At 36.9% G+C, this 16,679-nt stretch overlaps 8 protein-coding genes across 8 annotated transcripts; 5 read left to right on the top strand and 3 right to left on the bottom strand.

Annotated features, from left to right (window-relative positions):
- Positions 1-266: 266 nt before the first annotated feature.
- Positions 267-1,878, bottom strand: PHYBLDRAFT_173048 (hypothetical protein; the record flags this gene model as incomplete). Its single annotated transcript, XM_018436931.1, has 6 exons — positions 267-910; positions 999-1,076; positions 1,146-1,198; positions 1,265-1,289; positions 1,360-1,503; positions 1,566-1,878. The coding sequence occupies 6 exons, from the start codon at positions 1,876-1,878 to the stop codon at positions 267-269; spliced, it is 1,257 nt and encodes a 418-aa protein (XP_018286668.1).
- Positions 1,879-3,163: 1,285 nt separating this feature from the next.
- PHYBLDRAFT_63467 (Homeodomain-like DNA binding domain-containing transcription factor) lies at positions 3,164-4,393 on the top strand (the record flags this gene model as incomplete). The annotated part of the gene is made up of 2 exons (XM_018441123.1): positions 3,164-3,357; positions 3,412-4,393. 2 exons carry the CDS (start codon positions 3,164-3,166, stop codon positions 4,391-4,393), a joined length of 1,176 nt encoding a protein of 391 aa, XP_018286667.1.
- A 1,547-nt stretch (positions 4,394-5,940) lies between these two features.
- PHYBLDRAFT_63468 (hypothetical protein) lies at positions 5,941-6,519 on the top strand (the record flags this gene model as incomplete). The annotated part of the gene is made up of 2 exons (XM_018441124.1): positions 5,941-6,169; positions 6,386-6,519. The coding sequence occupies 2 exons, from the start codon at positions 5,941-5,943 to the stop codon at positions 6,517-6,519; spliced, it is 363 nt and encodes a 120-aa protein (XP_018286666.1).
- Positions 6,520-7,150: 631 nt separating this feature from the next.
- Positions 7,151-8,024, top strand: PHYBLDRAFT_173046 (hypothetical protein; the record flags this gene model as incomplete). Its single annotated transcript, XM_018436930.1, has 5 exons — positions 7,151-7,269; positions 7,568-7,604; positions 7,739-7,743; positions 7,840-7,915; positions 7,956-8,024. 5 exons carry the CDS (start codon positions 7,151-7,153, stop codon positions 8,022-8,024), a joined length of 306 nt encoding a protein of 101 aa, XP_018286665.1.
- A 667-nt stretch (positions 8,025-8,691) lies between these two features.
- On the top strand, positions 8,692-9,629 carry PHYBLDRAFT_173045 (hypothetical protein; the record flags this gene model as incomplete). Its single annotated transcript, XM_018436929.1, has 4 exons — positions 8,692-8,967; positions 9,014-9,190; positions 9,245-9,335; positions 9,403-9,629. 4 exons carry the CDS (start codon positions 8,692-8,694, stop codon positions 9,627-9,629), a joined length of 771 nt encoding a protein of 256 aa, XP_018286664.1.
- A 771-nt stretch (positions 9,630-10,400) lies between these two features.
- Positions 10,401-11,791, top strand: PHYBLDRAFT_188615 (hypothetical protein). Its single transcript, XM_018439535.1, has 5 exons — positions 10,401-10,609; positions 10,684-10,913; positions 10,999-11,185; positions 11,260-11,417; positions 11,507-11,791. The coding sequence occupies exons 1-5, from the start codon at positions 10,447-10,449 to the stop codon at positions 11,651-11,653; spliced, it is 885 nt and encodes a 294-aa protein (XP_018286663.1). The 5' UTR covers positions 10,401-10,446; the 3' UTR covers positions 11,654-11,791.
- Positions 11,792-11,856: 65 nt separating this feature from the next.
- On the bottom strand, positions 11,857-13,935 carry PHYBLDRAFT_150220 (hypothetical protein; the record flags this gene model as incomplete). Its single annotated transcript, XM_018432434.1, has 11 exons — positions 11,857-12,040; positions 12,106-12,190; positions 12,282-12,335; positions 12,398-12,577; positions 12,620-12,679; positions 12,744-12,855; positions 12,915-12,999; positions 13,063-13,145; positions 13,220-13,501; positions 13,633-13,773; positions 13,819-13,935. The coding sequence occupies 11 exons, from the start codon at positions 13,933-13,935 to the stop codon at positions 11,857-11,859; spliced, it is 1,383 nt and encodes a 460-aa protein (XP_018286662.1).
- A 176-nt stretch (positions 13,936-14,111) lies between these two features.
- Positions 14,112-15,943, bottom strand: PHYBLDRAFT_127459 (hypothetical protein). The gene is made up of 4 exons (XM_018429164.1): positions 15,757-15,943; positions 15,127-15,657; positions 14,729-15,050; positions 14,112-14,642 (listed from the first exon to the last, which is right to left on the bottom strand). The coding sequence occupies exons 1-4, from the start codon at positions 15,920-15,922 to the stop codon at positions 14,342-14,344; spliced, it is 1,320 nt and encodes a 439-aa protein (XP_018286661.1). The 5' UTR covers positions 15,923-15,943; the 3' UTR covers positions 14,112-14,341.
- Positions 15,944-16,679: the final 736 nt, after the last annotated feature.

Raw genomic sequence — 16,679 nt, 5'->3', positions numbered from 1 at the left:
AGAAGAGTGAAAGGCTAAAAAGTAAAACTCTATCTTTTTCTTATTCTTTCCCTTATTATTTATCTATTTGTAGTCATTTTCTTATATTATATTTTTGTTCATAATTCACAATCCCTCCCCAAAAAAAACATACTTCTTTTTTTTCACTCACACCATTTTTTTTATATTCATGTATGTATACAAAAATTAGACACAAAAATAAACTCATTTTTATATATATATATATAAAGAAAAGCATACATATTTATCTCTCTTTTATTAAGTAATTAATTGTGCATCAACGTTTCAAATTGACGACCTATTGCGTTCACCTTGGTACCATGTGTACGTTTCCAGACGCGATCGGGGGGTGAGCATGAGATTGGAGGTGATCCCTTCTTAGTGTGGTGAGGAGAGCGACTTGGCTTGGGTGGTGGATTTGTGGAAATCGGCAACGGTTTAGTGGTAGCGGAGGGAGAGCAGTGGAGTTTGATGTGAAGGGGTTTTTGAGGGAGTGGAGGAGGGGTAAGAACCGGACCAGCCGGTGTTGATGGAGAAGATGGAGTTGGTGGAGTTGATGGAGTTGGTGGTATTTCTGAGGATGATGTATCCCAAAGGCTAGGGTTTTCAACCATGCAATAAAATAAATGACGCCCAATACCCAGGGTGGGAATGAAAATGAGAGCCAGATTGGACGTCGTCATTCGGTTCGTGGCTGCCTGCGCCGAGATCCGTCTCAAGTGTGCACACAAAAGCCGCAAGAGATGAAAACTATCTCGGGGAAGTGATGCCGTCATATTTCGCATTGTCTTTAAGAGCGCAGGAGTAAGAGACAATGTATCTTTTCCAACATCCTCTTGTGTCCGGATGGCTTCTGAGATAACCTGACTGTATTCGTGTGCCAAGTCAGTCGGTATAATAGGATCAGGCACTATATATATATAATATTTGATGAGTATCATTAACAAACCACTAGATTCCATTGTGAAGATTATAGAGTCTTGTCTTTATCAACCTACATTCTCTCAAGTACATCTTTAACAATGCTCCTACTGCATGGGGGTCTGGCTGTGTTACTTCCAAATCAACATCAGAACCTGTGTTGTAATAAAGTATTTTAGAATAAATATTCATCACAAATCAGCACAAGACCGAGTTTTTCTTACCATCCTCAAATAGAGTCCGCAGACCATTCACAGTACTTGTACTTCCGGATATTCTGTGAAAATATAGAATACATTGTAAGGTTTGCAAAAACAAATTTCTGGTATTTCTTGCTCTTTACCTATAAATCCCAACTTCCATAATACCTATACCAACAAGGGAAAAAGGGTGAGTTATGAATTATATGATAATATATTTTATTGTGGTGAGATTTACCGTGTTTATCAACATATTCCACACACCGCCGAAACACAGCTGGCACAGGGTCTTCTGGATCTATCCGAGTTCGTGATACCGCCAGAGATAGGGATAAACCAAACACGGAATGTTCAAGATGAGGTGTAGATGGCGAAGTAAGAGCTGAATGGTAAAGTCAGGATCCAGACTATTTAAACACTGTTTTTTTCCAGATTTTTACTTACGTTCTTTCTTCCATCGCTCTACAGCTACTTTTCCTCGCCTTCCCCACTCAATGCCAGTCTCTCGTGCGATGTTTCCGTACATTACGCTGCGAGATTTCCACTCGGGAAGCTTTTCCTGCATCGTTGCATTGAGCTCTGTTTTTTTAGCTTCTACTTTTGATCGAGTATCTCTGACTGTACTGGTTAGCTTAGAAAAAAATGCTGAGCTCCCTGAGCTGCCTGACGGGCTTATAGGTTTTTCTTCATTTCCAAATGAAAATGCTGAAGAAGACGACGAAGACGAAGACCGAGAATGAATTGAAGCTGGCCGCATCAGAATCAAACGATAGAAAAAGAAAATGGAATTATATAAAGAAGAAAGGAAGGAGAAAAAAAAATACTCGGTTCCCAGTTATCTTTTTTTTTTCCCTTTTTTTTTTTGCTTCCCCTACACTTTTATGTGTGTCTATCTATCTATCTTTCTATCTTTCTTTTTCTCTCTCCCTATTGGCAAATTCATGCCATTTTGCAGAATCATAAGAACCTTGTGACTTGGATTTTCCACCCGCTTATTTCTTTTCTTTTTAAAGATCAAAAAAAAATGCTACTTGTACATTTAACTTTGGAGCAAAAGAACAACGCAGCTCTAAAAATTGACTTTAAAAAATCACAATATCCATTTTACTTGTTTGTATTATGTACTTTTAGCTCATATTCTCAGTGTAACTCTTAAATGAGTAGGAAGATATTGAACGCTATTTTTCAAATACTTATAATAGAAGAATTCGTATAATTTATCAAAAAAAAAAGAAAGAAATTATCGAGAATCTTAAAATTAAATGGTGTCAATGAAATGCCATTAAAGAAATTTTTATTTGTATGGTAACGATGGTGCAAACAAAGAATATATTTTGATCCAAATGAAGACAAACGAGACAACTTCTCCGCCCTGAATTACTGTACCTAAGAAAGAAATAGAAATAAAGAATATCCTGGTATAAATCTACATTTGACCAATATATATATTTTCAAAAAAAAAACAATTGATCAAATTGGGTGCTTATTTAGTTTAATTTTTTAAAAAAAAAAACTGAATATAATTGAAATTCAAGACTTTAGCTCATTAAAACCAAAAGTACTTACTAAAATATTTCTTTTTTTTTTAATTTGTTTTGGTTTCTCTTTCTAGGACAATTCCTAATTTTTGGAAGCCAAATTGTTCTTCAAATTAGGAATTGATCAACATAGGAATCATTTGATGGTTGTTCTTGTATTGTTTTGTAGGAACGTGAACCTGTCAAAATTGAGCATAAAGTTGGCGCAGATAAAATATCATTTACTCAATAGTGTATGTTAAATGTCTAGATATTACAGATTTGTTTGTTTTTATTTTTGCTTATAGTATAATTTAACTTTCAAGATCTGTGCGTAATATTGAAATGTTTCCTTTTTTAATCTTTTTGATATAACTTAATCAATAGAAGCACTTCACCGTACAAGATAGAAAGAGAACCTTCATAGACACAGTCAAAAACAAACAAGCGGCGTTTTAAAAAAGTAGTTGATAACAAGGACATTTTGTGTAGACTTGCAATTCCATTTTGTATCTGGCAGTTATTATGTCCCATCTCTATAAAAACTTGACACTTGATTCATCAGATTCTGATGAAGATAGTGTCTATGAATCTGCGGTAGAAGATGTCTTGGATAATGTGAATTCAAATGTCCAACTAAAAAAGAGATCTGAGAAAAATGAGAAGCCAAAAGCAAAAGCAAGAAGAGGACGCCCATTCAGAGTTGGAATGTCGAATAGGTAATAATTTATGGCCATTATTCTTGAGAAATCTAATTCACAACTCAAAATTAGAGAACGTATACAGCCTAGTATTCCAAAGCCTATCACTAGAGTAGAACCCCTAGAAGAATCAGAACCTCTCAAGTTCTCGTTCTTTTCCGAAAAAACGGGCGGAACCATACTCTCGGCCAGCGACGTTGGCTTCTCAGATTCAGAAGAGTCATATGATTATCCAACCAATTCTTCAACAACTAAACCAGACAAACACAAAAGCATCATTTTCAATATTAAACAGGAACAAAAAGAAGAACACAAACAAGAGAAAGACGAAGAATACGAACTTGAAGAAAGCGATAATGATGTTGAAAAATCTATCAAGAACAAACCACTCTCTTCTGAGTCCAAGAGACGGCGCTCAACCACTCCAACTGGAAACCTTATGTACCTCGATGCTCAAGACCCAAAAAAAAGAATACGAGAGGATAATCAATTACCAATACCAGTGCCTTATAATCCAGAAATTTCTGAGAACACGTCTAATGATAGCTCTAAGTTGTCAACAAAACTTTTATCCCAAACATCTATAGGTGAATCCTCAGATTCTAATATAACATCAAATCATCCTACATCATCAAACCTATCGTCTAATTCTCGTTCTCTGCCAGCCTCTTTTTTATCTGGTGCAAAGAAAACAATCAAAGTTCCCTCAAAGCATTCCTTTTATAGCGATGATGAAGATGTTGAACTTAAAGAAATAGATTTATTTCCAATGAGATCCACACCTTCAGATGCTTGCAAAGTTCTATCTCGGCGTTCTATGGATTCTTCAGGATATCGAGCCTTTTGGACCCCTGAGGAGGAAATTGCCTTGGAAGAGGGCTTGAAAATACATGGGGCAGGAAATTGGGTGGAGATAAAGGCCGAGTTTCCAGAAGCTTTACTCAATCGAAACCCCACGCAACTCAAGGATAAGGTTCGAACTGAACATCTGAAGAGGAAACGCTTGGGTCTTCCTTTAGGAATCTATAAAGCCACGGGACGCAAGAAACAATAAATCTTAAAAAATAATATCAGCATAATTTACTACATATTACATTTATAAAAATCATTCTAGCTTATTACATACATACATACGCATATACATATACATATACATATACATACATACATACATCTCTGGTAAAACATCTTACTTTAAATACATAAAACCTGTGTTTGCTCTTCGAGGGTCTTCCGTTGAAATGAATAACCAATTGTCCAAAACCTATATAATTGGTCTAAATTTTAATAATTTTATATATATGCTCATAAAACATTAAGTGCAAATATTAAGAGAGTCATACTTCAATAAGGAATCTATAGAAACATTTAATTTATAAAGTTACTATCATTGTTAATTTCAATGTGTACATTACTTGGGCTTGTGGCTCTTGATAGGACAATATACAGCTGTCTATTAGAAAATACCCTCTGTAGAAAAAAAGCTGTCAATCCGGGGGTTATAAAACATTAATTCTTATTTTGCCTAGAAGAAAGCTGTTCATGAACAACAAAGTTGCGCACCAGGGGCGTTCAATCCTACGATTCCCTACAGTGATCATTTCGAGCTAAAAAATGTGTCAGCCCAGACATTGTCGCACCGAACCGAACCTGACTTAATGGCGCTGCGGTCATAACGTATATACTTACTATATTTTCACTAATTACTCGCCAACTTTGAATAAACTATTCGCACAACGGTAAATACATTTTCACTCAAAATTATAAGGATAATCTCACTGAATATATCAAAGAATTGGTGAAAAAAAAAGTCAAGAGATCCAATTGTCAAGACTAGATCTGCCATTCTATGGTTTTATTTCCTCACTGCTACGATAAATAAATACTTTTTCAAGTATTTTAGAAACAATTTTGTGTGAAAGATTATTTAAAGTTGGCGAATAATTGATGAAAATATAGTACTTATTCCCTATCACCGTTCTGGAATTCCTTTAGACTATACTATCAAACAACGGTGTCTACTTAGCTATTACTTTAACATCTAGTAGCAGAAAGGTGTATTGTCCCCCTTGCTAACGCTCTGGGCTATAAAATTTTGCTTTTTTTTTGTGAAAGGCACCCAGATGCGAACGTTGCGTATCAAAATAAAACTTCTTTACATAAATGCAGGGGATCTTTTGCAGTCTGTATTTCTGAGAAAGGTAATTTGTATCTAGTAAATTTGTTTCATTAATCAACTTTTACTGACTAATTTACACCCATATACTTTTAAATTTTTTCTTATGATTGATTGTTTTTACGCGTGTGTAAACAATCAATCATCACCACCTGTTTAATATTCTCAACTGTAATTAAATTGATCAATAAGAAGCACCTATGTCTGTAATAATTGATCCCTTTTATTAATAAGAAGGTAAAAATAAACGAACCTCTGATATAAGCAAAACTTTAATATCTATCAAAGGAGCCTTGATCGTGGAAGAAAGTGCAATCAAAAGATTTATATATATACACTTATGCAAGCTAATTGGAACACATATTGAAACAATAAACAAAAGCAATAATTCCTGGTTTGTTTATAGTCAGTAAAAGTAAAAGAACATGACCACCTTAGTTTTTATTTTTATGGTTTTTATTCTTCACTTTTATGATCCTATCACATATTTTATTGTTGGCTGCTTCTACTTTAACATAATAGGAATGTTTTCAGTAAAGATTTTTAGCTCGTGTGGGGTTACCGGACAGGAAATCATTCAAAAAGCTCTTTTCACAAGCCTTTTTTCTTCGTCAGCTAGAAATATGGCTTCAAGGAAGGTCTGGTTAACTAAAAGTAATATTATCTGTGGCTTGAATATTCATATATATTCATAATCAACTTACTGAAGAAACGACAGTAGAACTGCGGGACAAAAGAATTGTTCTTTTGGACATATATGCCATATTCCAATATCTTGGCCGTATTTCTTATCATTTTGCTTTCATCTTCTTGCTCTTTTTATATGGTATTATTAAAAATAAACCCCTCCAGAAAATACAATCAATTCAGGTGTGAAGCGTTTATCTTTGATTGAAAAGCATATTCCGTCCCGATTCACAGCTCCTGTTATCTCAGCTGTACGCTCAATCCTAATATATTTAGAAGGCAACCTTTTCATTTGTTTCGAACTAGTTTACCAGTAGAAAAACACTAGTCCATTACAGCTTAAGAACAGTGCGTGTAATAAGTATATTGTTGTAATTGGGGCAACTGTCCTCTTTTTCATTGGGGATAGAATTGGGTTTCTTGGGCTGGTCATCATTTGCAAGCTATTGAGATAAATATGCTTGATTAGTTAACTACCTAACTATCAAAATAATAATAATAATAATATATTTTTAATGGTGAGATATAGATACTTACAAATGATGAAGTATATATTCCGCAAAATAATAGTCGGAATATTCGGATTCATCCAGAGAATTATTAGTTCCAATTAAAGCCTTTATTTGAGTCTCTATACATGTTGCTATAGCAAAAGATTTGGCAATCAGATTCAAAATATCCTTGCACGGTTCACTTGATTAATTTGTTGGAGGATCAGTCGATGGTTTGATGCGAGTGTCGGATTCTTCTAACAAAGTCCCAGGCATACATTTCAAGGTATCAATGTTGTCAAGATCTAACACGTTAAGACCATTTTAGCTACAGAATAGTACGATAAATCAAATGATACATATATATATATATATATATAAGAGACATAAATAAATTGCAGATCTTGTTCCTTACCTTTTTTAAGCGTAACATATGGGACTTATATTACAGCTTAATATGTCTTCTCCGCTGCTGGTTGTGGATGTTTCTGTCTTTTCATCTGCAATATATGTGTTCGATATTACGGATGTTTATGAGCCAGCAGAGGAGCGTGGGCTTGTGGTACATGACTACAGGTACATAGATTAATCGATAACTCTATGGGGACGACATTTTCTGGTGGAAAACATTTTGATTCTACTGGACCACAAATTGTGACTTTTTGGCATCATAGAATAACCCAATCTGGTCCCTAAGGACCCATTCTTATTATAATAGTTAATGAAAAGCCAGGATACATAATATTCTTCTCAAGATTTTCTTTTGTTTTGAGAAAAGCAAAGGGGTTGATGGGAATTACTTACCAGTCGGTGCTTTCACACTGGTTCTGGCTTTTTTCAATGATAAACCTTAGGTCAATTTCTGGTAATATAGATACAATAGGTGGAAGAAAGAAAAAGATATCATAAGTGTAAGAAGGCCAATAAATAGTAAAGTATTCACAAAATTGCGTCACATTTTAATGACAACAACTTTTTACGATCTTCTGCATAACTGGCTCTTGATATAGAGTGTATTTATGATTAATTATTATGATCTTTTAAGGCCAAGTAAGTTTAAATTTAGGACGCAAACATCTATTAATCGAATATACAGGATTTGGTTTTTTTATGACAACATTTCGTTATTAAATCGCCCAAAAACAGGCCACATTTTCCAAAAGAAGGAGAGGTAGGCTTCTATGGAGAGATTGATGAGCACAGAAAGTGTGAAGACAAAGTAGTAAGTTAATGCGTACAATGAATATATTATATTTGTTCAGGACACATCATTTCGCCATAAAGGATTAGAGGAAGACACCGGGCCTGAACATGCAGGCACAATGAATTGATCTGGCTGTAGAGAGACGTCGTCCCCGTAAGATTGCTGATTCGAGTAAAAGTTACAGTAAAGAAAGAGCACCGTAACTTTTTTAGAGGTAGCATACTTTAATTAACTATCAAAAGGTAGAATCCAAAATTATTCGAAATACTTTATTGTATGTTGTTCACAATACAATACTTGTTGCTTCCGCTTCGGATTCTGAAGTGGTATATGCTCTCTGAGTCACGCTTTATATTCGGATAATATAAGCAATATTTTTTTCTCCTTACCTCTTTACCCTTAGATATCTCCAAGTCGCCCACCGTGGGCACGGATTATGTAGCGATCAATCAAACACCAAAAAATTTGAAACAAACAATATATATATATGATTTTTTTAATAAAAAAAAGAATCAACTGGTTATATACCCCATCTTCTTTATTTGAACTTCAAAATAATAGTTTTTGTTCTACAAGAATTGTTGATAGCCATTATAAGTACCAAGAGTTTATCAAGCAAAGCTTTTGTATTGAACTATCTAAGTTGACATTATTTTAATTATTTAGGCTGTATTAATTGTAGTGTAGATCTCTTAAGGATGGTTTACACAAGGGTTAAATGTTAGATTGTGTGACTGGTGATCAAATGAGACCTCAAGTATAAAAGTGGGGATGATGATGTTAAATGCTAAGACATGGGTATTGTTAATTCAAAAGACAAAAACCAATTGACAATAGATCATGGTTCACTTGTGTCCCATAATGCACATTGTGACATATGGGATGTCAAGTCAGTCAAAAAACTAATCCTTCAAGGTCGACTTGCTCCATTCTACAAAGGTAATCTAATGCCATGCAATTCCATTCTTAACAACGCAGGTCTTAGTGAATTGCCTTCCTTACCGGCCAGCTCATCAGCTCTAGTTCGTCGGCTTTATGAAGATAATGTTGAATGTCCTATTTGTCTCTTGGTAAAATATCAATTGGAAGTTAAACAACATATTTATCCCATTGTAGTATTATCCCATGAGTATCAACACCTCTCGCTGTTGTAGTAAGCCAATCTGTACCGAATGCTTCCTACAACTTTCCCAGCGTCAGATATCACCTTTGCTTCCTATTGCATGCCCTTTCTGTGTCCAGCCAAAGTATGGAGTTATTCACAGGCCTGCAAAGTGGAGCATTCATTATCAAGTACATTAAACCCTCCTTGGTCTTTCGTCGTCTTACCTCGTCCATTCCTTCTAGTCATTCTTTAAAAGAAGAGCTGATCTAATACAAGGCTCTGAAGAGACATGGCATCGGTTAGGCATGGACGATCCTGATGTAGTGTTTATTGGTAAGGGCGTAAAAATAAATAAATGATCAAAATCATATCTCTTACAACGTCTCTCATTTGTTCGCAGATCAAGTTAAATCAACGATCGATCAGCCTAGCGCCACCTATTGTTCGACCAGTGGAACCACACGTCGCACAATCGTACGACCCGATCAACGGCCTAATATCAATCTTCCTCCAGAATCTTGCCCTGTCTTTATTCCACCCGATCGGGAAGAGGTCGCAGTAATGGAAGCATTGAGATCTTGGCGTGCCACTTTAAACAACACAGAGTTTCGACCATGCTCTATATAGAATACACACTCCGGTGTGAGTTTACCGAAGCAGTAATGCTACGTATATACAAGTCCAGCTATTGAAACTGGGATTCTAATTGATACATCTTTTAATTTATTTATTGTGAAGTAGAATAGGCTTTTCGAGATTTCAAAATTATGTGAAAACCTTCGTGGCTTTAATATACATGATTAATATTGAATTTGCTCTTGATTTATTACACACTTCCCCTGAAAGTGTTTGTACGCCAAATATGCCAATATACTATTGCTTAATATCTTTTTTTTGTAATACTTCTCTCTCATTCTCTCTTTACCATTGAAGCCATGAGTAAGGTTTATTAAATTTTGAAATTGTTCATATTAGAAAAGAAAATAACTGAGCTCCACTTGTTGACGTGGTCATCGTTCCTCCTTTGAAAGCACAAGTATAATTCCGCTTAATTAAATTTGAACTTTTCTTATATAGAAATAAGTATTCGATTTTAGAGAAAAGAAAAGAAAATAGAGAGGATTATATATATAATGACCGGGTATGAAGCTCTTAGAAAAATAATGAAATATTCATGCTACCATTACTTGGGAATTTAGTTACCTACAAGGAACCTTTAGTTGAGTATCAGTCTTGTCTTACCGTGGAATAAACGTCATCGATTATAGGTGCAGTCACAGGTAATGCAATCCACATTTAGAACCTGTCCCAGCCGAAAAGGCAAGAACCTACTCGAACAATTTGGACTTAATTCTTTGACAGATAAAGCCCAGCCACGTTTTCGTTTTTGTTAAACTTATTTTCCCAACAAAGACCAAAACATATACATTCTTAAACTACTATAATGGAAAAATTACTTCAGTGGGCTGTTAACAATACTGATCAAGAGGATCTTCAGCGTAAGGCCGAGGCTGTCCGTCGCGGTGAGCTCAAAGTTGATCCCAAGCGTTATGATCCCGCAATTATCGAAGCTATTCTCGGAAAGGATGATGCAACCCGCATGAAGGGTAAACAAAAGAATAACTAGAACGATGTTTATATTTATATAAAACTAGAGGTGATTCCTAATGCCTTTAATTAGAGGCTGTGGCTTGTATCAATGACAAGGAAGATACTTTGAAGAACAAGGAAATCGCTTTGGACAACCTCGAATTATTGATTGAAGGCATTGATAATGCTATGAACATTGAAAACATGAAGTTGTGGCCTAGTATCATTGCCCAGTTTTCGGCCGAGGAACCCTCATTGCGCAAGGGAGCTATCTGGGTAGCTGGTACAGCTGTTCAAAACAACCCAGCAGCACAAAAAGCCGTAAGTTTTATACACACACGCATATATATATGCAGTATATTTAATTTATTAATTTTAAAAAAATTGTACTGTTTTTGTGGTGTAGCTCTTAAAAAATAACGGTTTGGAGCCTCTTGTTGCGATTTTGAAGAAGAAGGACGAAGACAAAGAAGTCCGTTCGAAAGCCATCTATGCCATTTCTTGCTTCCTCAAGCACTTCAAGGAAGGTGTCGAGGGATTTGAATCATTGGATGGATTTAGTGCTCTGGCGGGTATTTTGAAGAATGAGCAAGGTAATGTTATTTTTTGGGATTGTTCACAAAAGAAGATGTTCTTATAAAAGTCGTTTGTTTATGCATGGGTTTAGATCCTTCTATTTTGCGCAAGGTTGTCTTTTCTTTTAACAGCTTGATGCTTGAAAACCCTCAGTTGCCTAATATCTTACTGGCTCACAATATTCCGGAGGTGCTTGATGGTGTACTGGTCAAGTACACCGAAGAAGGAGATGAGGATATGGTAGAAAAGGTAAATATCGACAAACATATATAAACATAAGATAGATGCAAATAACTAAAGTTATTTTGTCCTTACTAAATTCTGTTATTATCTTTCAGACACTCCGTACTCTTCACACCCTTCTGACCCACTCCAAGACTTCACCTACTACCGATATCAAGAAGCACATCGAGGCTGCACGAACCAAATTTGGAGCAGAATATCTTGGCCTAGATGATGCCGAATGGACTGAATTGTTGAAATAATTTTCTTTTAAAAAAGAAGAGAATATTCTGTATCTTTTTTTTTCTCTGTAAATATATATATTATGAAGATAGAAGCTAACAACCTTGGATAAAGGAAGTTTATGAATAATGAAAAAGAAGAAGAGAGATTCAAAGTGTATGTGTACAAAATGCATTCTGAAATGTTAATTTAGCAGAGAAAGAGAGAGAGAGAGAGGTTTCGTTTAAAGGGGTGGTTTGTTTGCTGTGAGTTCTTCCATTCGCTTTCGCTTAGATGACTTCCTGTGCCAACGGCTCTTTTTGTGCTGTTCCCATTCAAGATCACCATTCATAATTGCAACCTCTCCTTTGTTAGTAATACAGACTGGACACACATGCTTCTTCCAGTTGAGTACACGCGCATGGGTGCTAATAAATTGGGAATATAAGCAATATATCACTATATATGTATATACGTAGTTAGTTATACATACTCTTCTGCGTCTGATTTAGACAGCATTTTAGCTGCCACATCTCCAAAGCTAGCTGGATCTGGCATTGGCCTATCTTCTAAAAAGGCTACAGAAATAATATTATTAATATAAAATGCAGGTGTTTTCTTTTTATCTTTTATTTTGCTATTTTCTCGAAAATGTTGAAAAAGTCTTACCTCTAGCAACGTCAATTGCCTTTTGTTGTACATTTGTATTCCATGCATCAAGGTCTATGAGGCATTAACTAACCATACTGACAGTATTTACCATTATAAAAGTTTATATAACATACCTCCTGCATCAAGTAAATAAACCAATACGTCACCCTTTGAGTCAAACACAGAGGGTAAAAACTTATTACGGATCCACTGGACTTGTCGTCTTGCATATCGCCTTGTAGCAGCCTTCATACGTTCAGTACATTCGTCCTTGATCTTCTTTAGTTCTGAAAGCTTAAACTTAGGCGATGTATCTTCCAAAACAAAAATTCACCTGTTTAAATCATTATTATTACCTGGCTCTTCCAATGTATTTTCTTCAACGGCTGTAAAATAAGGATCAAACTCTTTGTAGCCTACCCACCCAGTTAATAATGCGATAATCGAAGAATTTACCAAATAACAGGCGAACAAATTTACCTATAGCTTGCCACAAGCCACGCTGGTACTTTTCTAATTCCTGACCAGGCAGCGTAATTGATCCGGCTACGACACGCCTCCGCAAATCTTTGATCTCTTCAAACAAGCCAGTCTAGGTACTTAAATTTCAGTCTTTAGGTAATTAGTCAAGAAATGCTTATGTAGACTGACCTCTATCATTTTATCCACTCGTTCATCCAGACGGGGATATAGTGCAACCGGGTCTGCATAAAGCCAAAATACAAGTGCCTTGAATCTATAGCCCATTGCTTGAATGTAAGCATACCAGCCTCTGTCTCAAACCTTGTAGAGGATTTACCTTGGTTGTGCACCATGTGTTTCTTTTTGTGCCTTTTGCTCTTTAATGATTTCACTCTGAGGCTTTCCGGTCGCGTGAAAAATCTAAATATTTGATTTTAATATATGAATACATTAGTAAGTTTTAAATATTTTTTATTGTAGGCTTAATCCCATACTTGTAAGCTGCGCATGATTTTTCTTCGATCGGAGACATGCCATTTTGTAGCCATTATAGGATCCACTTGCTTCAGACGATCGTATAGTTCTGGAGTTTCTAATACCTCCAACTCTGGAACTATTTCAGGAGACGGACTACGACTTCTAGAACGGTCCTCCTCCTCGTCACTCTCTCCATTTGTTTCTTTAATCAGCGTGTTGCGCCATAGTAAACTCTGCATATAATAGTTTGTCCCTCCTACTAATACTGGCAATTGATTTTCATTTGATAGTTTCTCTATCTGAATATAAATAACAGTAACAATAGTAATAAATGTCGTAAGAACACAAAAGAACAATTTACACAAGAAGAAAAAGAAAAATACAATTTATGTTTCTTTCTGTTTCTTGCTTTCTGCTATTTTGTACGAACACATTGAGTCGCATCCCGCTTGAATTCTGTTACTTTGTATTCGTCTTCAGGGTCTAAAAAATCCATGAGGTGGTGTGTAACACCATGTCTTTCTTCCAAGGGCATCTTGTTGGTAATAATGTCAAGCCCTTTGTACACCTGCTGTACTGTCAATATTGCTAATCGAGATCATCGCGACATGTCAACACTTGCCTGCATGGCATCGGAATTGATTGCCTGACCACGCAAGGTCCTACACAAATCCACAGCAAGATTACTCTTGCCAACACCAGTCGTGCCAATTACAGAGAGGATCTTTCGCATTCCAAGTAATCGGAAGAATAGAAGAAATTATAAGCAGAAAGGTTGACTGTAATTAATTCAAAAAGGAAAGTAAGAATTCAGAGATAATGCATTATTATTATTTTGCTGAGACAAGGAGTCACGACATGTTTAAGTTCAAGCTTTTTCTTTCATTTAATTTAATTTGATTTGATTTTGGTTGGCTGGCAATGGTATTGGGTGTTTATTTTCATGTTTAATATCTATACTTTTTTTTATAAAGACCCTTGCTGCAAATCAAGATATTCTAAAGAAAGCGTTTTTTATAAAGATGTTGAGAAAACACAATGTACAGGATAGAGTAATAGATAACTATAGGTAGATATATAGGGCAAAAAGAATCACTTTGAGAGATAAAGATGAGAATTATTTGTGTGCTTGTTTTTTCTTAAGCCTTGACAGCCTTGGAAGCAGCGGCAATAGAGTTAACGACACGGTCAATGGCCAAGTCAGTCTCTTCCTTGGTGATGTTGAGTGGGGGAATAAGGCGGAGAGTCTCGTAGATTGAGGTGGTCAAGACAATTGTGTCAAGCTTTAGGGCCTCCTGGGCGACTGAGTTGGCAAATCCATAAGGAACACCCATAAACTCGATACCAATCATCAAACCCTCACCGCGAACGTCAACAGTGACGCCCTTGGGAAGGGCAGCGGGAATCTTTGCGCGCAAAGCCGAGAAAAATTGCTCAGATCTACAATACACATTCACACATTAGGCTTTAAACTTTTTATCATCTTTTCCCATTAATGCCTCTTATCTTTAATTATTTATTCTTACCTAGCATTGCAGTTCTCCAAAAGCTTCTCATCATCGAATACGCGAAGAGTGGCATTGGCGGCGGCACAAGAAATTGCGTTACCGGAGTAGGTTCCACCCATAGATCCTGGGGGCTGGAGATCCATCAAAGCTTTGTTGGCAACAATACCGGAAAGAGGGTAGCCAGAAGCAATACCCTTGGCCATAACCAAAATATCAGGAACCACACCAGTGTGCTCAACAGCAAACATCTTGCCGGTACGTCCGAAACCGGACTGTACTTCATCACAAATCAACAAAATGTTATGCTTATCGCACAAAGCGCGAAGACCCTTCATGTAGCCTATTAATGTTTTTAAGCATTAGTCAATCAATTATTTCTTATATATATATGGCCGAATCAACTAAAAAAAACTTACCCTTGGGAGGAACAACATAGCCACCTTCTCCCTGGATGGGCTCAATAAGAATGGCGGCGGTGTCCTCAGGAGAAGTACGCTGCTTGAGGAGGATTTCCAACTGACGGAGAGCCTCTTCACCGCACCACTCAGGAGTGAACTTTGTGGGGTCAGCCTTGTGTGCAGCCCACTGCTGGAAGTATGGGTAAGGTGCCACATGAACACCAGGCATCAGGGGACCAAAACCGGCAGAGTAAGTGGTCTTGGAGGTGGTGAGGGCCATGGTACCAAAGGTACGACCGTGGTACGAACCCTGGAACACAATGATGTTCTGTTTCTTAGTGGCCTGTCTGGCCAACTTGATTGCAGCCTCTACAGCCTCGGAACCAGAGTTCCAGAAGAAGAAGGTGTCAAGCTTGGGGGAGGGCATTCTGTTCTTGAGACCTTCGATGAGGTCAAGCATTGGCTTTTGGAAAAAGATGTTGACCTGTCCATGGGACAGGTTTGCAGCCTGTTCCTGAACAGCCTTGACAACGGTAGGGTGGCAGTGGCCTGAAATAATAAGAGTTCATATTAGTTTTTCTCTTCTTATTTTATAGCTTTGCTTGATGCAACGAATAGTTTAAGCGTATATTTGAAAAGATGTTTTACCTGTGTTGGTGACTCCAATACCAGTGGTAAGATCAAGGTACTTCTTGCCTTCGACACACCAGACATAGGTACCCTTTCCTTTGGAAATAACGAGTTCGGTACTGCGTCCGATACCTCTGGCGATGTGCTGTTTACCGAATTGAGCGAGCTTTGCTGCGATAGACATTATAAATGAGAAAAGAGTTCGTCTAACCCTGCAAAGATGCGCGGCTGAGAACAGCCTTTTATATCTGGCTACAGTATCCGGCTCACATACCAAAACTGTTTTGCAAGCCAATCAGGATGTGTGAGACGCAATGTGTTTGCAGTTTTCACTATAAAAAACACCCATCATTTGTCAGCTAGAGCCAATCACACCTTAGACCCGCGTCAAGCGTGTGCGCTATTGATTACTGCTCCGACAAACCTCTTAAGCCAAAGAAGGGTGGCCGTTTTGATTTTAAGTTGTGCTATATTCCACAAAAGGAAAGATGCGATCCTGTATTGTTAGAGATAACCCTTTCAGAGGGCGTGTGAATCCAAACTGAAAAAAAAAATACCCAAAAGAGAATCTGTCAGATTTCTGCCACTTAGTTTATCTTTACAACTCCTTTATCCCTATCACTTCTATCAAGATTAACTGTGCCTGCGGATAAAGAATCATCCACGACATCACGTAGATACTTTTTTTTTGTACGAGGCTTGAATGGGACAGCATGGACCAGGATCCATAACTGCGTGGACATCAATTCAAGGCTATCCTGGGTCCCCTACATCCGGTGACCATATACGTTTGTATAGACTTGGTTACAAATGACACTTTGTTGAATAGAGCTTATGGCGGTTCAGATTATGTGAGCAACGTACCACACAAGTCGCTGGCTTTGGTTAAGGGTTCTTGTCAGTTTGATCATTTTTATCTAAAGGGCTTATCTACGACTCAT

This window comes from Phycomyces blakesleeanus, assembly GCF_001638985.1.
Source record: "Phycomyces blakesleeanus NRRL 1555(-) unplaced genomic scaffold PHYBLscaffold_24, whole genome shotgun sequence".
NCBI classification, from domain to species: Eukaryota; Fungi; Mucoromycota; class Mucoromycetes; order Mucorales; family Phycomycetaceae; genus Phycomyces; species Phycomyces blakesleeanus.
Note: the sequence above shows the minus strand (reverse complement) of the source record. Positions and strands in the feature narration are given on the sequence as shown.

Coding starts and splice junctions, on each gene's coding strand:
- PHYBLDRAFT_127459 (XM_018429164.1), bottom strand. CDS start 15,922: ATGTCTATCGCAGCAAAGCTCGCTCAATTCGGTAAACAGCACATCGCC. Junction 15,658..15,756: donor TATTGGAGTCACCAACACAG/GTAAAACATCTT, acceptor TTATTATTTCAG/GCCACTGCCACCCTACCGTT. Junction 15,051..15,126: donor CTATGTTGTTCCTCCCAAGG/GTAAGTTTTTTT, acceptor AAACATTAATAG/GCTACATGAAGGGTCTTCGC.
- PHYBLDRAFT_188615 (XM_018439535.1), top strand. CDS start 10,447: ATGGAAAAATTACTTCAGTGGGCTGTTAACAATACTGATCAAGAGGAT. Junction 10,914..10,998: donor ACCCAGCAGCACAAAAAGCC/GTAAGTTTTATA, acceptor TTTGTGGTGTAG/CTCTTAAAAAATAACGGTTT. Junction 11,418..11,506: donor ATGAGGATATGGTAGAAAAG/GTAAATATCGAC, acceptor ATTATCTTTCAG/ACACTCCGTACTCTTCACAC.